General features: G+C 45.6%; 1 protein-coding gene across 1 annotated transcript in view; it reads left to right on the top strand.

Annotated features, from left to right (window-relative positions):
* The window catches only part of chd7 (chromodomain helicase DNA binding protein 7), an 86,679-nt gene that overhangs the window by 22,478 nt on the left and 48,654 nt on the right, over window positions 1-15,547 (top strand). Inside the window, exons 4-6 of the mRNA XM_066662354.1 lie at window positions 53-487; window positions 1,306-2,162; window positions 11,854-12,248. Of these exons, the coding sequence (XP_066518451.1) occupies window positions 53-487; window positions 1,306-2,162; window positions 11,854-12,248 (1,687 nt within the window). The remainder of the gene's footprint in view (window positions 1-52; window positions 488-1,305; window positions 2,163-11,853; window positions 12,249-15,547) is intronic.

Below are 15,547 nucleotides of genomic sequence, written 5' to 3' on the forward strand. Positions count from 1 at the left end.
AGAGCGATCTGTCCGTTTTTGACCCCCCCCCCACATTTTTGTCCCCCCACAGGTGGAGGAGCCTGGGGCGCTCAGACAATGCAGGTCCCCGAACAGGGCCGCCCTCCTTCCTTCCAGCAGCAGCCCACACAGCCGTCTCCTGCCCCTGCTCCTCATCAGCATGGCTCTCAGGGGCCCCAGGGCCACGGACACCAAATGGGGGCCTACATGGGACACGGCGAGTACGGCATCCAGGGCCACAACCAGACCCAAACCCCTCCGAGAATGAACCATTTCCCCCAGGGCCTTCCTCAGGAGCCAGGCCACTTCATGGGTCACGTGGGACTAACCCAGAACCCCAACATGACTGGGCCCTCGATGCGGCATCAGGCTCCAGGGCCCCAGCAGGCATCTCAGCAGTTCCTCCATCGGCCTGTTCACTCAGAGCCACCATATCCTCAGAGTCCCTCCAGGCAGCAGCAGCAGCAGGTCATGGCTGGGAGCAGAGGTTGGTGATGTGGCTGTGGTCTTATTATTTTTGAAATTGCTGTCATGCCTACAAATCAGGATCTAGGAGCACATTTAAGTGTATCAAATCTGATATGCACACACTTGGGCCCAATCCCATTTCTCATATTTCCCTCTTCCTCTTGTTTGAGTGTCTTCTTGCCCCTTGGAGCAAAAACACAGCAGTACTATTAGTAGGCGACTAGTAGCTCTGTAGAAGCTTTGCACCAGTCTGCAGTGATATCAGAGGAGCTGCTGGACTTTAATTTAGAGCGGTTCACCTTCAAAAGGGTTCCACAATCATATATTATCCCCCTCTCCTCACTCGTCTGTGATAAGGAGTTCAGTTCAAACTTCCAGTTCCACCTTAAATTTTGCAATAGCCTCATTTGCTAGAATGTACTTTCTTCACTACTTAAGGTGGAACTGTAAATTTACAGTGAACTCCAGAGACATCAGCTGCTACTAGTGCTGTTTTCTGCTTTCTCTGAAGTAAAGGGATCCACTGAATCCATTGAAACTAAACTAAGATAATACAGAGGTGATCAAACAAGGTGACATCTGTGGGTTTTTGGGCAATATGCAGTATCTTGCCAGTTATTCACAAGGTGACATGACCCTCGGTTTGGAGCGTGACTCTGAAACATCTCAGTTTGAAGGGCCATGTTGCCCTCTAACTTCTACCCATCCATCTGTGTTTCCTAGGGGTGGGGGTGAAGTGGGCCAAGGGGATTCACACTGTACTTTTCAGCCTTGAATGCTATGAATGTCAAAATCCAATTATTATATGATGATTTGATTTCTTTGCACCTCCTCCAGGCGGAAGACCACACCAGAACATGGGCTTTAACGTGAACAACCAGCCAGTGTCCAGCAACACTGTAAACAGCTCAGGGCAGTACGCTCCCTACCCTCCGTACGGCAACCTCAATCAGGCACTAGCCAACACTTCAGGGATGAGTCCTAATATGAGCCTTAACACCAGCAGCAGCAGCAACAGCAGCAGCAGCAGCAATCCTAACGCTCCCGTGGGCCAAGTGCAGCATTATCCTGGCCCTGGGGGTCCGCAGAGATACCAAGCCCCTGGAGCCCAGCACCAGCAACCTTTACAGATGCCCCAAATGAACCAAATGCCCCAAATGCCCCCTCAGCCTATGCATCAATCTCAAAACCAGCAGCAGCACCTCATCCCTCCTCCTCAGGGATCTTACAGCTCTCCTCCTTCCAGGAGCATGGTTGCAGCTGCAGGGACTCCTCCTCCCCAGCAGGGGCGCCCACCCAGCGTGGGGATGGGACCTGAAGTTGGCTCCTACCCCCCAACACAGGGCCCTATGTCTCATCCCCAAAGGCAGCAGCCGCAGCAGCCTCCACAGCAGCAGCTTCCTCACCCAGCACAGTTGTACGCAGCTTTGTCGCCCAACCACAGAAGTGCAGCTGCTCAGGGACGCCCCCACGGCCTCACGGACGCCGCACAAGCGCAGACGCCTAGGCCTGCATTGCCGCTCCAGACGCCAGCCGCCACCTTGCCTTTCCAGCTGCAACAGCAACAGCATCTGGCAGCCAGTCAGCTGCAGGGCTCCTCACAAACACCTCCACCACTGCCACTTCCCTCACACAGCAGCTGGGCGCAGACACAGCAGTCACCACCTCCCAGCCAACAAGTGCCTCTCACACAGGTGAGTGAGAGACCAGGACACCTGCTCTTAAATCCATGCCTTACGTTAAATCTGTTTATACGCTGATTTCTGCATTGGTTCCTGAGAGCAGGGGCTGGGTTTTATTTAAGTTTAATATTTTTAGTTTTTGTGTAACATATAAAGTTCAGGCATTCTCATACTCTTGCCATTTTAACTGTTGTGTGGTATTGAAAATAACCTTAAAACGAGGTGTTAATGGCTGAAAGTAGTTTGGTGTGCTCTCCCTGTCTCCACGGGTGTTTCCTCTGGTTGCTCCACTTTTTTCCCCACAGACCCCCAAATGACTGGCGTCCCCCTCAGGGTCTGTTCCTGGATAAGGTTTACAGACAATGAATGAATGAAGTGTTAATTCGCTATGCTCCCAATATCTAACACTGAAATCCCCATCTTTAACTCGTCCAAACTCTCACATACTTTTGGATATATTATCCCCAAGAACAAATTCATCAAATTCTTCTACAGCGCTTTTTCCTGATGAAGCTCGTAACGAATGCAGTGACAAATTCCCCATTTGCTGTTTTCACTAGGATATTTATTTTTAATACTACTCAAGTTGCCATAAAACAACAAAAAAGTTTTTGAATTTTGAATTGCAGTTCTACATTGCATTAAAACACTTAAACTCTATTTACACATACTTTTAATTTATTCTGGAGTTTTTGCCCCTGATGCGTTTAAAAACATGAGGGCCAAAATTCCTTGCGCTCCTGATCAAGGACAATTCGCACTTTCAGGAAGGTACTCCGGTTGCAAGTGTGAGTGTAATCGGATACGGGGCTGCTGTTGTGTTCAAGGGTTAGATTACAGGATTATTCACATCGTTCAGTCGGACCGTATTCCGACAGACGTGTTTCTGGGAGCGTTTATATTACGAAAGTGGTATTAGTGGGATTGTTACTGGATTATCAGGCCGTGTGTAAACAGCCGGTAAAGATAATAGAAATAATACTAACGAAGACAGACGTCCTGGCCTCAGTGGAGCAGGTGGGTGTGAGATTTCGGGGGGGAAGTCCTGTGTGTGTGAGAACGCGTGCATGCAGGTGGGTGGTGGAAGGTGTGTGGGAGGGTTCCACAGTGGAGTGTGTTGCGGCCCCTGTGGGTGTGGGGGGTGTGTGGGAAATGGATTTTTACAGCTGTTTATTTCCTCTTTGGTGCATATCCTGGCCCTCCCCGAGACCCAGGCGCCACTGCGCTAATCTCTCTCTCTCTCTCTCTCTCTCTCTCTCTCTCTCACACACACACACACAGACCACCCCCCCTCCTCTGAAGGGGAAATGCTCCCTTCCTGCTCTCTCTAAGCATCTCTCTCCTCCCCCGTCTGCACTCCTTCCGCTCTTTCTCGCTCACTTGCTCTCTTCTCACACACTCATCTCTCTCTTTCTTGCTCTCTCCTCTATTTTCTCCCTCTTTCTCTGTGCCTTTGCGCACTCTCTCTGCTGTCTCCCCTTTCTCTGTGGTGCCCTCTCAATTCTCTGGTCTTCTCACTTTTTTTTTTGCTCTCCCCTCTCTTCCCCTAATATTCTCTCTCTCTGTTCTGTGTCCCTCTCCTGTGTGTGCGTCTCTCTCTGTGTGTGTGTTAATGGCGGTGTTCAGCAGGATGTGTCCTGTCGAGAGAGGGAGGAGGGGTGAAGCAGCCCTCCATCACGTGGTGTCAGTGCCATTAGCTTGTTTTGCTCTGAAAGGCCCTTTCTCTGGTGACCCATTCACACACAATGGCCACTCTTTCTCTGCCACTCGTCCAGCGCAAAGCGTTTATTATATTCTTTTTGTTCTGTTTGTTTTCTCTCTGCTGTTATTGGCTCTTCTTTCCCCTCATCCCTTCTTATTCAGTTCTGTTCTGGTTTAGGGTGAAGGATTAAGTCCAGAATTTCTTCTTTTGTTTTTAAAGGAATCCAATAAACACATCTTGTGTGAAACGAAGCATCAGATCTTGTTGAAGTGCCTATTTGCCATTTGTGCTACATTGAGCGGGCCCCCCATCCTTAACATGTTTCTCAGCCAGCCAGGCCACTAGGGGTCAGTATCACGATGTTAGAATTGCATTCATTTTTCAAAACACACATGGTTAAGTCACACAGATCCAGGGACCTGAAGGTTGTGGGTTTACTTCAAGCTCTGGGTGACTGTGAGGAGTTTGGTGTGTTCTCCCGTGGGTTTCCTCTGGGTGCTCTGGTTTCCTCCCACAGTCCAAAAACATGCATTGGTAGGTGGATTGGCGACACAAGTATCCATAGGTGTGAGTGTGTCGCCCTGGAAAAGACTTGCGCCCCCTCTAGTGTGTTCCTGCCTTGCACCCAGTGATTCCAGGTAGGCTCTGACTTTGATAAATCCCACAGCAGCATTCTCCCCCTGTCTAAACAGCCCTGTTCAGAATGCCCGCTTTCAGCGCATATTTCTTTAAATGATGTGTCGTTTGCTGTTCACCCTGATCCGCGTAAGGAGCAGAAGTTCTGGCTTTTAGCCATTTTCGCTTGGTCCTCTCTCTTCTCCGTTTTTTACTCAGTGCTCTTTCTCTGTGCTAGTTATGTTTTGCTGCATTTAACCTAGTCTTTGCACTCTTTCATAAACTTGGATCCAGCACTGTGATTGGATAGACTCAGATGAGAGGGTGGGGCCCGTCCAAAGTCTCCTGACTTGACGTCAGAAGAAGAGCAGAATCAGGCTTGTTTTATTCCATGTTTTCTGAGTTAGGCAGCACAAACACAAACTGGCTGGGTGGTTTTGTTTCCCAATGTATGGGTTGGTGGGCTCTAGATTCACACTTAATCTAATATTTTTTGGTTAAACTCTCAACTGAAACTATTTCTGATGAAGTTTGCTAAAATCAGCAGTTTTTCAGGTTTTAAAATTCTAGTTTCAATATAGGAGCGATTATATTTCTCCCTCCCACCCCAATGTCCTCATGAGGATAATAAACTTTTGGTGCTTGACATTTTAAGATGTCAGTATTAATTTGTCAAGGTGTGTGTGTGTGTGACCTAGATGCCAGGTTGTATCCATTGCTCCAGTGTATCTGTCTTCTGGCTGAAGGTTAATAAGCCATCCTTTATTTTTGTTTGCCTCACTCCGTGTGCCTGAAGGTATTGGATCTTTTTTAAATCCCTCCTTTTTTTTTTTTTTTTCCTCTTCTTCATGTGGTGGGTTTTAATAGTCACCTCCGGACCAGCTGCGGTGGTGTTTAATTGAGGTTTGGGCGTCTGCAGCTTTAGGCAAATATTTGGTTTGGGGAGTGTGCATCGTTCATGTTGATCGGATTATCACCTCTGCTCCTCTCTGATATGAACTCATGTTCTGGAGCAGAGCCTCCCTCCTGTCCACTGCCGGGTCGAGTGAGTCAGGACACAGAGTGTAGCTTCGTTAGCTAGCTCAGCTCAGCCTTGTGTTTTCAGCCCAGAAAGATGACAATGCTGAGATCCAAGCAACCATTGTGGTGGGTGGAGCTAACGAGAGATGGCCTCCCTGATTGGTTCCACGTTTACGATACTTCAAAGGCCTGGCCCGTGTTTCTTTTTATTCTGAATAAAAAGTCCACATTGTTTCATTTGATATTTTCTATCTGGTGATACCCACCCATAGCTCAAGTAAACAAACATCACTCACAACTTCCCTCTAAAGGTTTAAAGGACAATTGCAACATGTATTTTCTCATTTAGTGAGACAATGCCTTTTCAGCTTTATTGTCATCACTGTTCAAAAGAGAGGTTTCTCCAAAATATTAACTTTACCAGAGAAGGGGAAAAATTTATATTTTAATGAAAGTCAATGAAAAGATTTTGTTTAAGTAATTTTGGAGCATTTTAATTGGTCAATTCGGACAACTGCTGTGTTCAAATGAAGTAGTAGCTGATGTTTTTCTTTGGACAGCAGTGATATTCACCTGCATATTTCAGCTCAATCTGCTTTTATTCATGTTTTAGATACATATTGAAATTTTATGTACCTTTACTAATTAATTACAAGCACAGTCTGTGGCTACAAGAACCTAATAAAACAAGTCTTTCCTTAGTTTTGTTGCTCAGAAACGGAGTCAGACTATATAACACCCCTTGATGACGCATCTATGTTTAGTCAGGTATGAGTTTCTCACAGTTTACCCTCTTCATACATGTCTAATCATGTCTGTTTCAGATATAGTGGCATGAGATACACGTCTTTGTTTCCAGTCAAAGCTCACAGCTTCACATGACATGCATTAGTTCTTATAATGCCAGGCCTCACACTTTGTAATGCAAGAGTGTATGACTTCATAATTCAGGAATCGTTTAATGTGTACAATATTTACAGGATGTCCTCTGATCTTTAAAACATCATACATTCATTTATCTAAGAAGGGCCTTAATTTTTCTTATGTCTTAAATCCTTCTCCCTAAGCTCTTAAAAATACCAAATGAATACAAGTTTGTTTGGGGGGGAGTGTTTCACTTTTTCAGTTTCCAGATTGTGTGCAAGTTGGCTAGCTATTTTAGTGACAGATTGAACTAAGCGGAACAAATGGTGCTCTTTATGGCTCTGACAATTTTCAGTTACGTTCACCTCTTGCTCTTAGCCAATGGAAACAGTACTGTAGTTGAGTTTAGAGAGAGTAATGAAAACAAACTACCATTTACTTGACTTTGTACTCGCAGGTAAAAGGCTTTATCTGTAAATGTGTGATTTGAGCCTCAGTTTGCTAGAAAATCATCTGCTGTGGTGTGCTAAACCACAAGTGTTTGTTAGCACCAGCTGTGCTTCTAAACATTTTAGGACCATCTTACTTCACATGTTTTCAAACGTTTTGTTTCTTCCAGCACCAGTCACTGAAATCTGCTTTCTCTCAAATTGTGTTTTATTGTCATCGTGTCGCTGTGCACCATCGGACTGCGCTGAGCTAAAACAGTGCTTAAAAACCCTCACTCAAATGACAATCACACAGCCTGACAACCATCAATTCTGTGATTTTTTAAGACTGTATGAAAAACGTGGATACCGCCCATCCCTACTGCACACTGCAGTTTTTGTTTTACTTTTGCCAAGCTAAGAACTGCATGTTTTTTCCTAAAGTCTTTATTTTAAAGAGCACTGGGATCCAGCCCTTGGGTTTGTCCTGACTGTCAGGTTCCAGATGTGGTCCTTGTGAATCTCGAAGTGGTTCTGATGAGAAATGAATGGAGCCAACCCTCCCAGTAGACTGGGGTTTTCTCCACTGGAACAGATTCTCTATTGTGGCTGCCACAACTCCAGTTAAATGGGTACCAAGCGTAACAGTATATATGTATGTATACACACACTCGCTCATTATTTATGTAAAGAAATGACAAGACTCCAGTTCCAGACCAGCCCCAGGCGCACAGTGAAGGCCAATGGAGCTTAGGTGGTTTTAGGTTAAGGGTTTGTCCCACTGCCGCTTTTGTCTCCATCACTATCATCTGCCACTGTTTTGGGTTTAACGCACAGTGCTCTAAATGTTCATCTACTTCGCTAACACTCCATGTACCTGCAAGGTTTTTAGATATTTTAGGTTTGGGATTTTTTTTATTATTATTTTATTCTTTTATTTGTCCACTAGGGCTGTGCCCTACAGCCACAAAAGTGGATCAGTGTGACTCACGGGGGTTGTTACTGGTGTGATAGCTGACAGTTGCTAGCAGCGTGTGCTGAGCTTTTGTGCTGTGTTTAAATTATACAGTGCTAAACTTCATTCTTCATTATTAGTGTGAGAAACACAGACCATAGAATGAATTTTAAGTGGTGTACTGCCCAGCGTTACTGTCCTTGTATTTAACCTCTGAAACCCCAAAGGACCCATATATTGACCTCAACTTTCTTCACCTTACAATTGTGATCAGAGGTGACTTACGTCATGCCCAAGGCGCTAAATCAGCAGTGTAGAGAAACTCAAGTTCTCTGCTAGACTCTCCCCAGTTTTGTTTCCCAGTGACTTGTGTCAGAAGATTAGATTTGAATTCAGTTCCCATATACTTAGATGGGACTCACTAGAAGTTAATGTTACCATCTCTGCTTATAGCTAAGGAACTTGCATATTAATATTTTAAGTAAATATAAAACTAGTGTTAAGTTTATAAAAATGAATGTTTAAAGAGATGCCACAGAGCGTTTATACCAGTGATGTATTTAATTCATATTGTGTATATACAGCAAAGCAGTCTTAATTAAATTTTGAGTTTAACATCTCCAAACACCTCTCTCTGCTGCTGCTCTGAGCTTGGATGTCTTGGATGTGTCTGAGCTTTAGGTGTTTAGAACCAGTAGCAGTGTTGAGCAACACCACCAAGTAAAAATAACCCATGAAATTTGCCTGGGATTGGACATCCCTGCGGTGGATGAATAGTAGTTGGTACCACCCTGATCTTACACTGCCCCAGTGTGCTAAAAGTGGAGCAGAAAGTGTCGTCTCTGGCTGAAAGAGTGCAGTGGGCCGTACCAGCGCTGGAAAGTCAGCGGGGCTGCAGGAAGGTTTGGGAAACTCTTTCGTCCTTGTGGTTAGAAACGTCCCCCTGAGACACTCCTCCACTCCCAGCAGGGTTTGAGGCTGACTGCACTGAAAACAGCGTCTTTATCAAGGGGCGGGACATAAATGTCTAACTCTGATGCCTTGAGCCATGACTGTCCCCTCCCGCTAAAATCCAACAGAAGAAATGTGAGAAAATGGTAATGGATTTAGGGCACAGTCAACTCTACACAGGTCTGGACAGCAGGAAGAATGTGTGGACAGTGTTTTTAATATTACCTGCACAGTATGGTTAGTGTTTACAAATCATAAATCGCCTTCAAAAAAGGGGAACTTGTTTTAGTTCTGGTTTTACACCAATACTTGTTTATTTTGCATTTTTTACTGTTTTTTCAAAACAACTAAAACTTGTAGCTAGGGCTGGATGGTACGTTCAATTTATATCAAGATATTTCTTAAATTGGGTCAATGCGATACAATTTTCTGATATCGATATGAACAATAAAAAAAACAAACAAATGAACAATCAAGAAACATAACCATCAAACAGCCTCTAAGCTTTGTCAATGTGAATGTTTTTAAACTAAATTTAAAATTGAGTGCAGTGAACCTTCGACAGCACACACTAATGATCGTCACTCTGTGACGGATGCTCTATATAATGTATACTGATATTAAAAATGTGTTTAGAAATTATATTCTTATTGAAACATTTTATATTACAATATATATTGATATTGAGTTATTTTCCAGCCCTAGTGACTAAATGAATCTCCCTCTAAAATGAAAATCAACGTTTTGTGACCATAACTGTTGTTGTTTTTTTGTTTAATTGCCGGATGAGGCAGGACTCCTAAATGACTCTCCAAGTTGATTGTGTGTTAAATCTCAGGATCTTTTTGTTTGACTGCACAGTGAGTGTTTTAAAGTATCCTGCTGCAACTTCTCCATAAATAAAGAGCACATTTGGAGTTGCCGGACTTGCTCTTTGACAGTAGCAGGGCTGGAGTTCAGGCCGTGAATCTTTACGATCTCGATTAGATGGGGTTCGGGCCGAGCGAGCGGGAGCCAAGTGTCATGAGATGAATTGGGTGTTAGCTCATCGCTGGTTTTCAGCATGTGGTGGAGAGGGGGAGGAAAAAGGAGGAGGACAAGGAAGAGAAGGAGAAGTAGAGGCAGCCCAGGGCTCCTTGAGGGAGTATTTAGCTCTCAGCACGAGCACTTTGCCTGCGAGATTAACTGACCCGTCGTAGAGATGAAACTTTATATCAAGCGTATCGCGTTCTGGGCTGCGGCTGTCAAATTAGAAATGCAGGGAGCGGCATGCCGAGGGCCTGTTGTCATTCATGCGATTGATTATTGGGGAGGCTTGGCAAGAGACCAGACATTTATCCGTTAAAGAGGCAGCATCCTCCCCTCCGGTCCGGCTCGTCTAATGGCCGGGGCGTTTGTTGGGGGGTGTTTGGTTAGGTGTTTTTTATTTATTTACCCCCCACCCCCCTTCCTCCCCTGTGACCTTGCGATTGCTCCTTGTGCAGGGTTGCTTTCTATCTCCACTGCTTTTTGTTTGTTACAGGAAATTTGCATTTAACCACCACAGCTTTGTGGTTTCTGAAAGGGGTTTTATCTTAAAGCTCTGTACTGTGCAATAAAATAAAGCTAACGTTGTGGAGCACACCTCCCAGAAACCGCTCAGATGGAGGGTTTTTGAAGAAGCGTGTGCCTAGTGAGAGTCGAAGCATATTGCGGTAAATTTTGCTGATGTCCATAAACGCCTCCACCAATATCCCTCCCTCCCCCACTCCTTCCTCCACCCTCTCGTCTCTTTAAAGTATAGATATAATTTATTAGCGCCATAATGCTGCGGGCCCATCTGCTGCTGGGCCTCTGGGCAGCTGGAAGCTCCGCACAGCTGCCAGTGTGTTTCCTGTCAATCCGGCGTTCTGCTGAGGAGAGTTGAAGGCAGGAAGCTGAGGTGCTGTGCTAAACTGGGGTCGATAGTGTAGCTTCTGCCAGAGTAGGTCCACTTCTTCCTCTCCCAATACACAGGCTGGGATCTGGATATTAATTCATTGGTAAAAGGCTGTAAAAATGAGTCTTGTACAGTACAATTGCGACAGTAGAACTGTTGATATCAAGGCACTGGTACCAGTCCAGTACCTTAGGTCCCTTCATATCAAGTTCCGGTCCAGAACCAGTGTTTAGTTGGGACCCAGTTCTTGTCCAGAACCCAGTTCCGGAAACCAGTGCTCTTAAGTCTTTTATGCAGTTCTAGCCCAGAAGAAATTTCCAGTCCAGTACCAGTGCTCTGCTAGTTTCCTTTGTACCCAGTACCGGTCCAGCATCAGTTCCCTGTTTATGTCCCTTGGTACCCGGGTCTAGTCCAGAACCTAATTCCTGTCCAGTACCAAGTTGTGGTTCAGTACCACTGCTGTGTTCGGACTCTGAGGTGATATTAAATGGTACTTGGCACCAAGTTAGGACTAGAAATATTAAATAGGAGTCTATTTCTGGTGCTTTGTTTGGGTTCTTGATACCAACTACTTGTGCAGTATTGGTGCTTTTTTGGATTCTTGGTACTCGTCCAGTACCAGTGCTTTGTTAGGTTTCAACCCCAAGTACCAGTGGGTGGTGTGTTTTTAGGCTCTATATACCAGGTACTGATATGATACCAGTTCTTTTTGGTCTCGGACTGGTAAGTGGTTGTGACCTAGTTTTGGACATGTGTTTTAGGATTCTAGATACCAGTTACTTGTCAGATACAGTCCTCTCTATCTTATTTAGTAACATGATCAAGCAATCTTACCTGGTTGAGATGCATCCATTCACACTCTAGTCACTGTGTTCATTACTGTTTATCAGAACCCGTATTTTAAAGTAGCCTCTAGAGAATTTGCTTTTGGCATCAGAATTTTTTTTTGGGTACAGCTGCTTCTGGTTCCTTGTCCTAGAGCACGAGCTGTTGAGGATTTCTACATGAGTGCATTTCTGCAAACATTTTCACAAGTTTAAACTCAAATGTGTTCGGCTCCTTGTTTTTCTCTGACGACAAATGTCTTCCTGCATTTAGAAGCAGTGCCTAAAGCTCTTTCACACCTGTAACCCTGGGTTAATTCCTGGGTCCCTCCATGGGTCCCCCTCCGATGAGTCTGGGCCTGTTTGTGTTTTAGTTCCTGTCCATTTCCTACAAACATAAATGTGTCGTATTCTTTTCTCTGGCAGTGTTCCCCATCGGATCCCCCTTCAGAAATGACCACACCTGGCAAGACCCCTGGTTCTGGATTGAACCTGCAGCTGGGTGCCTGTGACGCACAGCAGATGGAGAGTGAACAGAAGCCAAAAAAGAAGAAGAAGAAGAAAGCGAAGGTGACTCCGGAACTTGACGGGAAGGACGAAGTCGTTAAGCCCAGTGCAGCGGGACTCTGGGATGATGGAGATACGGGGCTTTGTCCCACGGACCAGTCTCCTCCGGAGAAAAAGAAGAGCAAAAAGAGACCAAAGGAGAAGGAGCCCAAGGCTCCCAAAACCCCGAAAACTCCCAAAACACCCAAAGAACCCAAGGAACCTAAAGAGAAGAAGGTTAAGACGCCCAAGCCCAAGAGCGCCAAGAAGCCCAGGTATGTGGTGTGCTTGTGTATTGTGCAGGTTGTAGGCGGTTCACAGGTAAATAGCAGTGACATTCAGTTGCTTTAATGTCCCCCCCAGCGAAGGTCCAAACCTCAGGATCTGGTCTTGGTCTAATTCTGGCACTTCACGTTGATGCTCTCCATTAATGTCCCACTTTCACACCACGTAAGACCAACTGATTCAGAACAGGACATTTTTAGTAAAAACACAAATGAATAATTTTAACGCTGCAACTCTCAAATTCAAATTAATTTCAGCATAAACTAAATGTGATCTACTTTCTGAACTCAACAGCAGCACATTGCTTGATAAAACTGCTAACATGTCATTTTGGCTCATTTGTTAGTGTTAAACTCCTGTGCTTTTAATGTGTGTATTCTGACAGTACTGCTATAGTGACACTCTTAGCAGAGTTTGGGTGTTCTGAGGTTGAAAAGACTGGGTTGAAACAGCATGTGTGCGGCACACTGGTCCGTGACCTTAAAGCGAGTGTGAAGCCTGGTCACATGACCAGTTGGTCTTGAACCCAACCCCCGCCCCCCCAAGCGTCCAGTTCAATGAGACACGCTGATGGTCATGTGATCATGCGGTTCACTGAGCCGTGGTTGTGTTTTCTAGGTCGTCTGGTACCGTCTAGTGCGGATGGTGGCTTCCAGCAACAGCCCAGACTCCAGGATTTGTAGAACTGGTCAACTTGTTTTTTTATATGTCCATATTTGGTGGAATAGATCTCTAGGGAAGTCAGGATCAGCCGCAACATTAAAGTCACCCTCTACACTCTCAATCCACTTTCAGAGCATGTATGATTTTGTGGTTTATCGTTCTGAATGTTTTTGGTTGGTGGACTTTTCTCATTCCAGCAGTGACACGGGTTTATAAACTCCAGCAGCACTGCTGTGTCTGATACTCTCACTCTCACCCCAGCACAACACAATACTATACCCACCACCATGTCAGTATCACTGCAGCTCTGAGAATGATCCACCCAAATCACACCTGCTCCGTGGAGGTCCTAAGCATTGATGAACAAGGGGAAAGTGTGCTAACAATGTATGCAGAGCAACAGGTGGACAATGGTCTGTAATTGTGATTGATTGGTGTACTCTATATAGCTTTAAGTAGGGAGTTATTGGTGTGTGTTTGTGTGTGGATCCACTGCGCTGAGAGCTCTACACCCCCCTTGCCAATACTTGGCATTGAGCATGGGGACCTTAAGCTTGTGCAGCTCTCTTCAGGCTCTAGTGCTCTTGTGTAGTGGGTGTAAAAACCATGAATGCTTAGGAAAAGCAGCCCTAAACCAACTTGGGCACACTCTGCATTTCATATACTGGTGGAGACACACACAGAGCTCTTTCAAACAGCCATGGATCGAGACGGAAAATGCATTAGCCGTCTCTCTTGCCCCTGCTCTGGTGAAGGTGGTAATATGAGCTTGCTGAGGAATGCGTAACACCACCCCCTCCTCCACCCTGCCACTCCACCACTTCTTTCATCTCTAGAGGAAGAGGGTGGGGCCAGAGCGAGCGTTTAGCAGCACACAGTGAGAGGAGCAGTAGGTCATCTCAAGGGGGGGAGGAAGAGGCTGAGGAAAAGCGACTGTGGGGGTGGGGTGGGGGGGCTTCTCTCGCTATTCAGAATGCCACATAATGGTAGTTAGCCCATCAGGACGTGTCATTAATCATGCTGGCCTGGATTGAGCCAGATCTGCTCTCGTATTGGACACTCCTGGGGGGCGGGTTGAACCCCAAGCGGCAGCCCCTCTTTTACCCCCACTCCTCACTCCTGAAAAGCTCCACCCACCTAAAAAGTGGGCTAGTAGGCTGAATCCGCATGGCAGAGCAGAGCCCTGCAAGTCTTACATGTGATTAGCCTTTGTCATTTGGCTCGGTCAACCCCCACCTCTTGCCATTTTTCAGATGCTATGAATACCTCCCCAGCTCTCTTATCAGCTCTCTTAAAGGGGCCATGCGCTGAAAGGGTTTTAAGGTGGTATTTGGCATTTGATGCTGGTATTTTGACACACAAATATACTTAAAGTACATTTGTCCTTCCATGTGAAGTGTGCTGATTAGGAAAGTGTTCTTCTGCACTTGTCAGACACGCTCTACTCATCTGGGAAGGTGTTGGAACACATCTGTGAAGGGTTGATAGCAGTCAGCCTTCACATAAACACTGGCAAGGGCAGGTACTGATGCTGTAGGATCAGTTCTGGCACTCAGACTGTTCCCACAGCTCCACAACCCTGTTCTGCGTATGTTTATAACAGTCTCAGACTTGGCATTGGACATGGTCACTTTAGCTTCATGTGCAACTGCTCCAGACTCCAATTAGGCCCTGATTTATCTCCCTGGATTCAAGCAGGTGTAGGGTATAATCAGCCTCAAAGGCACCGTAGCCGGTAAACAACCTGCAGGCCTAAAGCTACCCACTATAACAGTGGAGGGGAATTTGCAAAGCACAAAAGGGACTTCTTCACCAGCGTTTGTCAGTCAGGTTGTTCAGAAAATCATAACATCAGACCACAGCTGAGATGGTTTAATTTTAGGTACGAATCTGACACACGATGTTGTAAGTGGGTGGTATATTAGGCTTCATCCGTACAAGAGTTGTCGATGAGTGCGAATACGGGTGGAGTGGGGGGTTTCCAGGAGCAGAGCTTTGTGTTTGGAGCCATTTTTCTTTATCGATAATCTACATTTTAGCCACATCTCAAAATTAAAACTGAGTATTAATATTCAAGTCCAGCTCTAAAAGTGCTGATAAATAAGGTCTACTTTTTAAAACATTTGAGATGAGTGACTTAATGTTGCTTGCTTTTAAACGTTGCTGTGATTGGGGGGGAATGCTGTAAACCAAGGGGACTCGGGGTAAAGAGAAAGAACAGACGAGACAGACATCTTTTTGATTCTGATTTTCAAAGTGGTTTTTGACCTTGCTTCTGTTGCCGTTTCTTATCCGGCGGGAAGGTAACACTATAAATAGTCGTTGTGCCGTGTTGTAGGACCACACCCAGGGGTTACACGCTGCACACGGGTGTGCTCAGGTTTGTTTTTGTACACGCAGCCATCAAACACTTCCCAGTCTCCTTCCGCCACAGTATAACCGTGTGTGTGTGTGTGTGTGTGTGTGTGTGTGTGTGTGTGTGTGTCTGTCTGTCTCTCTGGCTCCGTCCCCTAGCGCAAAGACTAAAGTGTTTTGCAATGCAAATACCCTTCTCTCATCCTCAATTCATTGGCAGGTTCCCAAGCAACTACAGCAAATCCCCTCTTAGACACCGAGACCTTACTCT

Source organism: Hoplias malabaricus, chromosome 1 (assembly GCF_029633855.1).
Source record: "Hoplias malabaricus isolate fHopMal1 chromosome 1, fHopMal1.hap1, whole genome shotgun sequence".
NCBI lineage: Eukaryota > Metazoa > Chordata > Actinopteri > Characiformes > Erythrinidae > Hoplias > Hoplias malabaricus.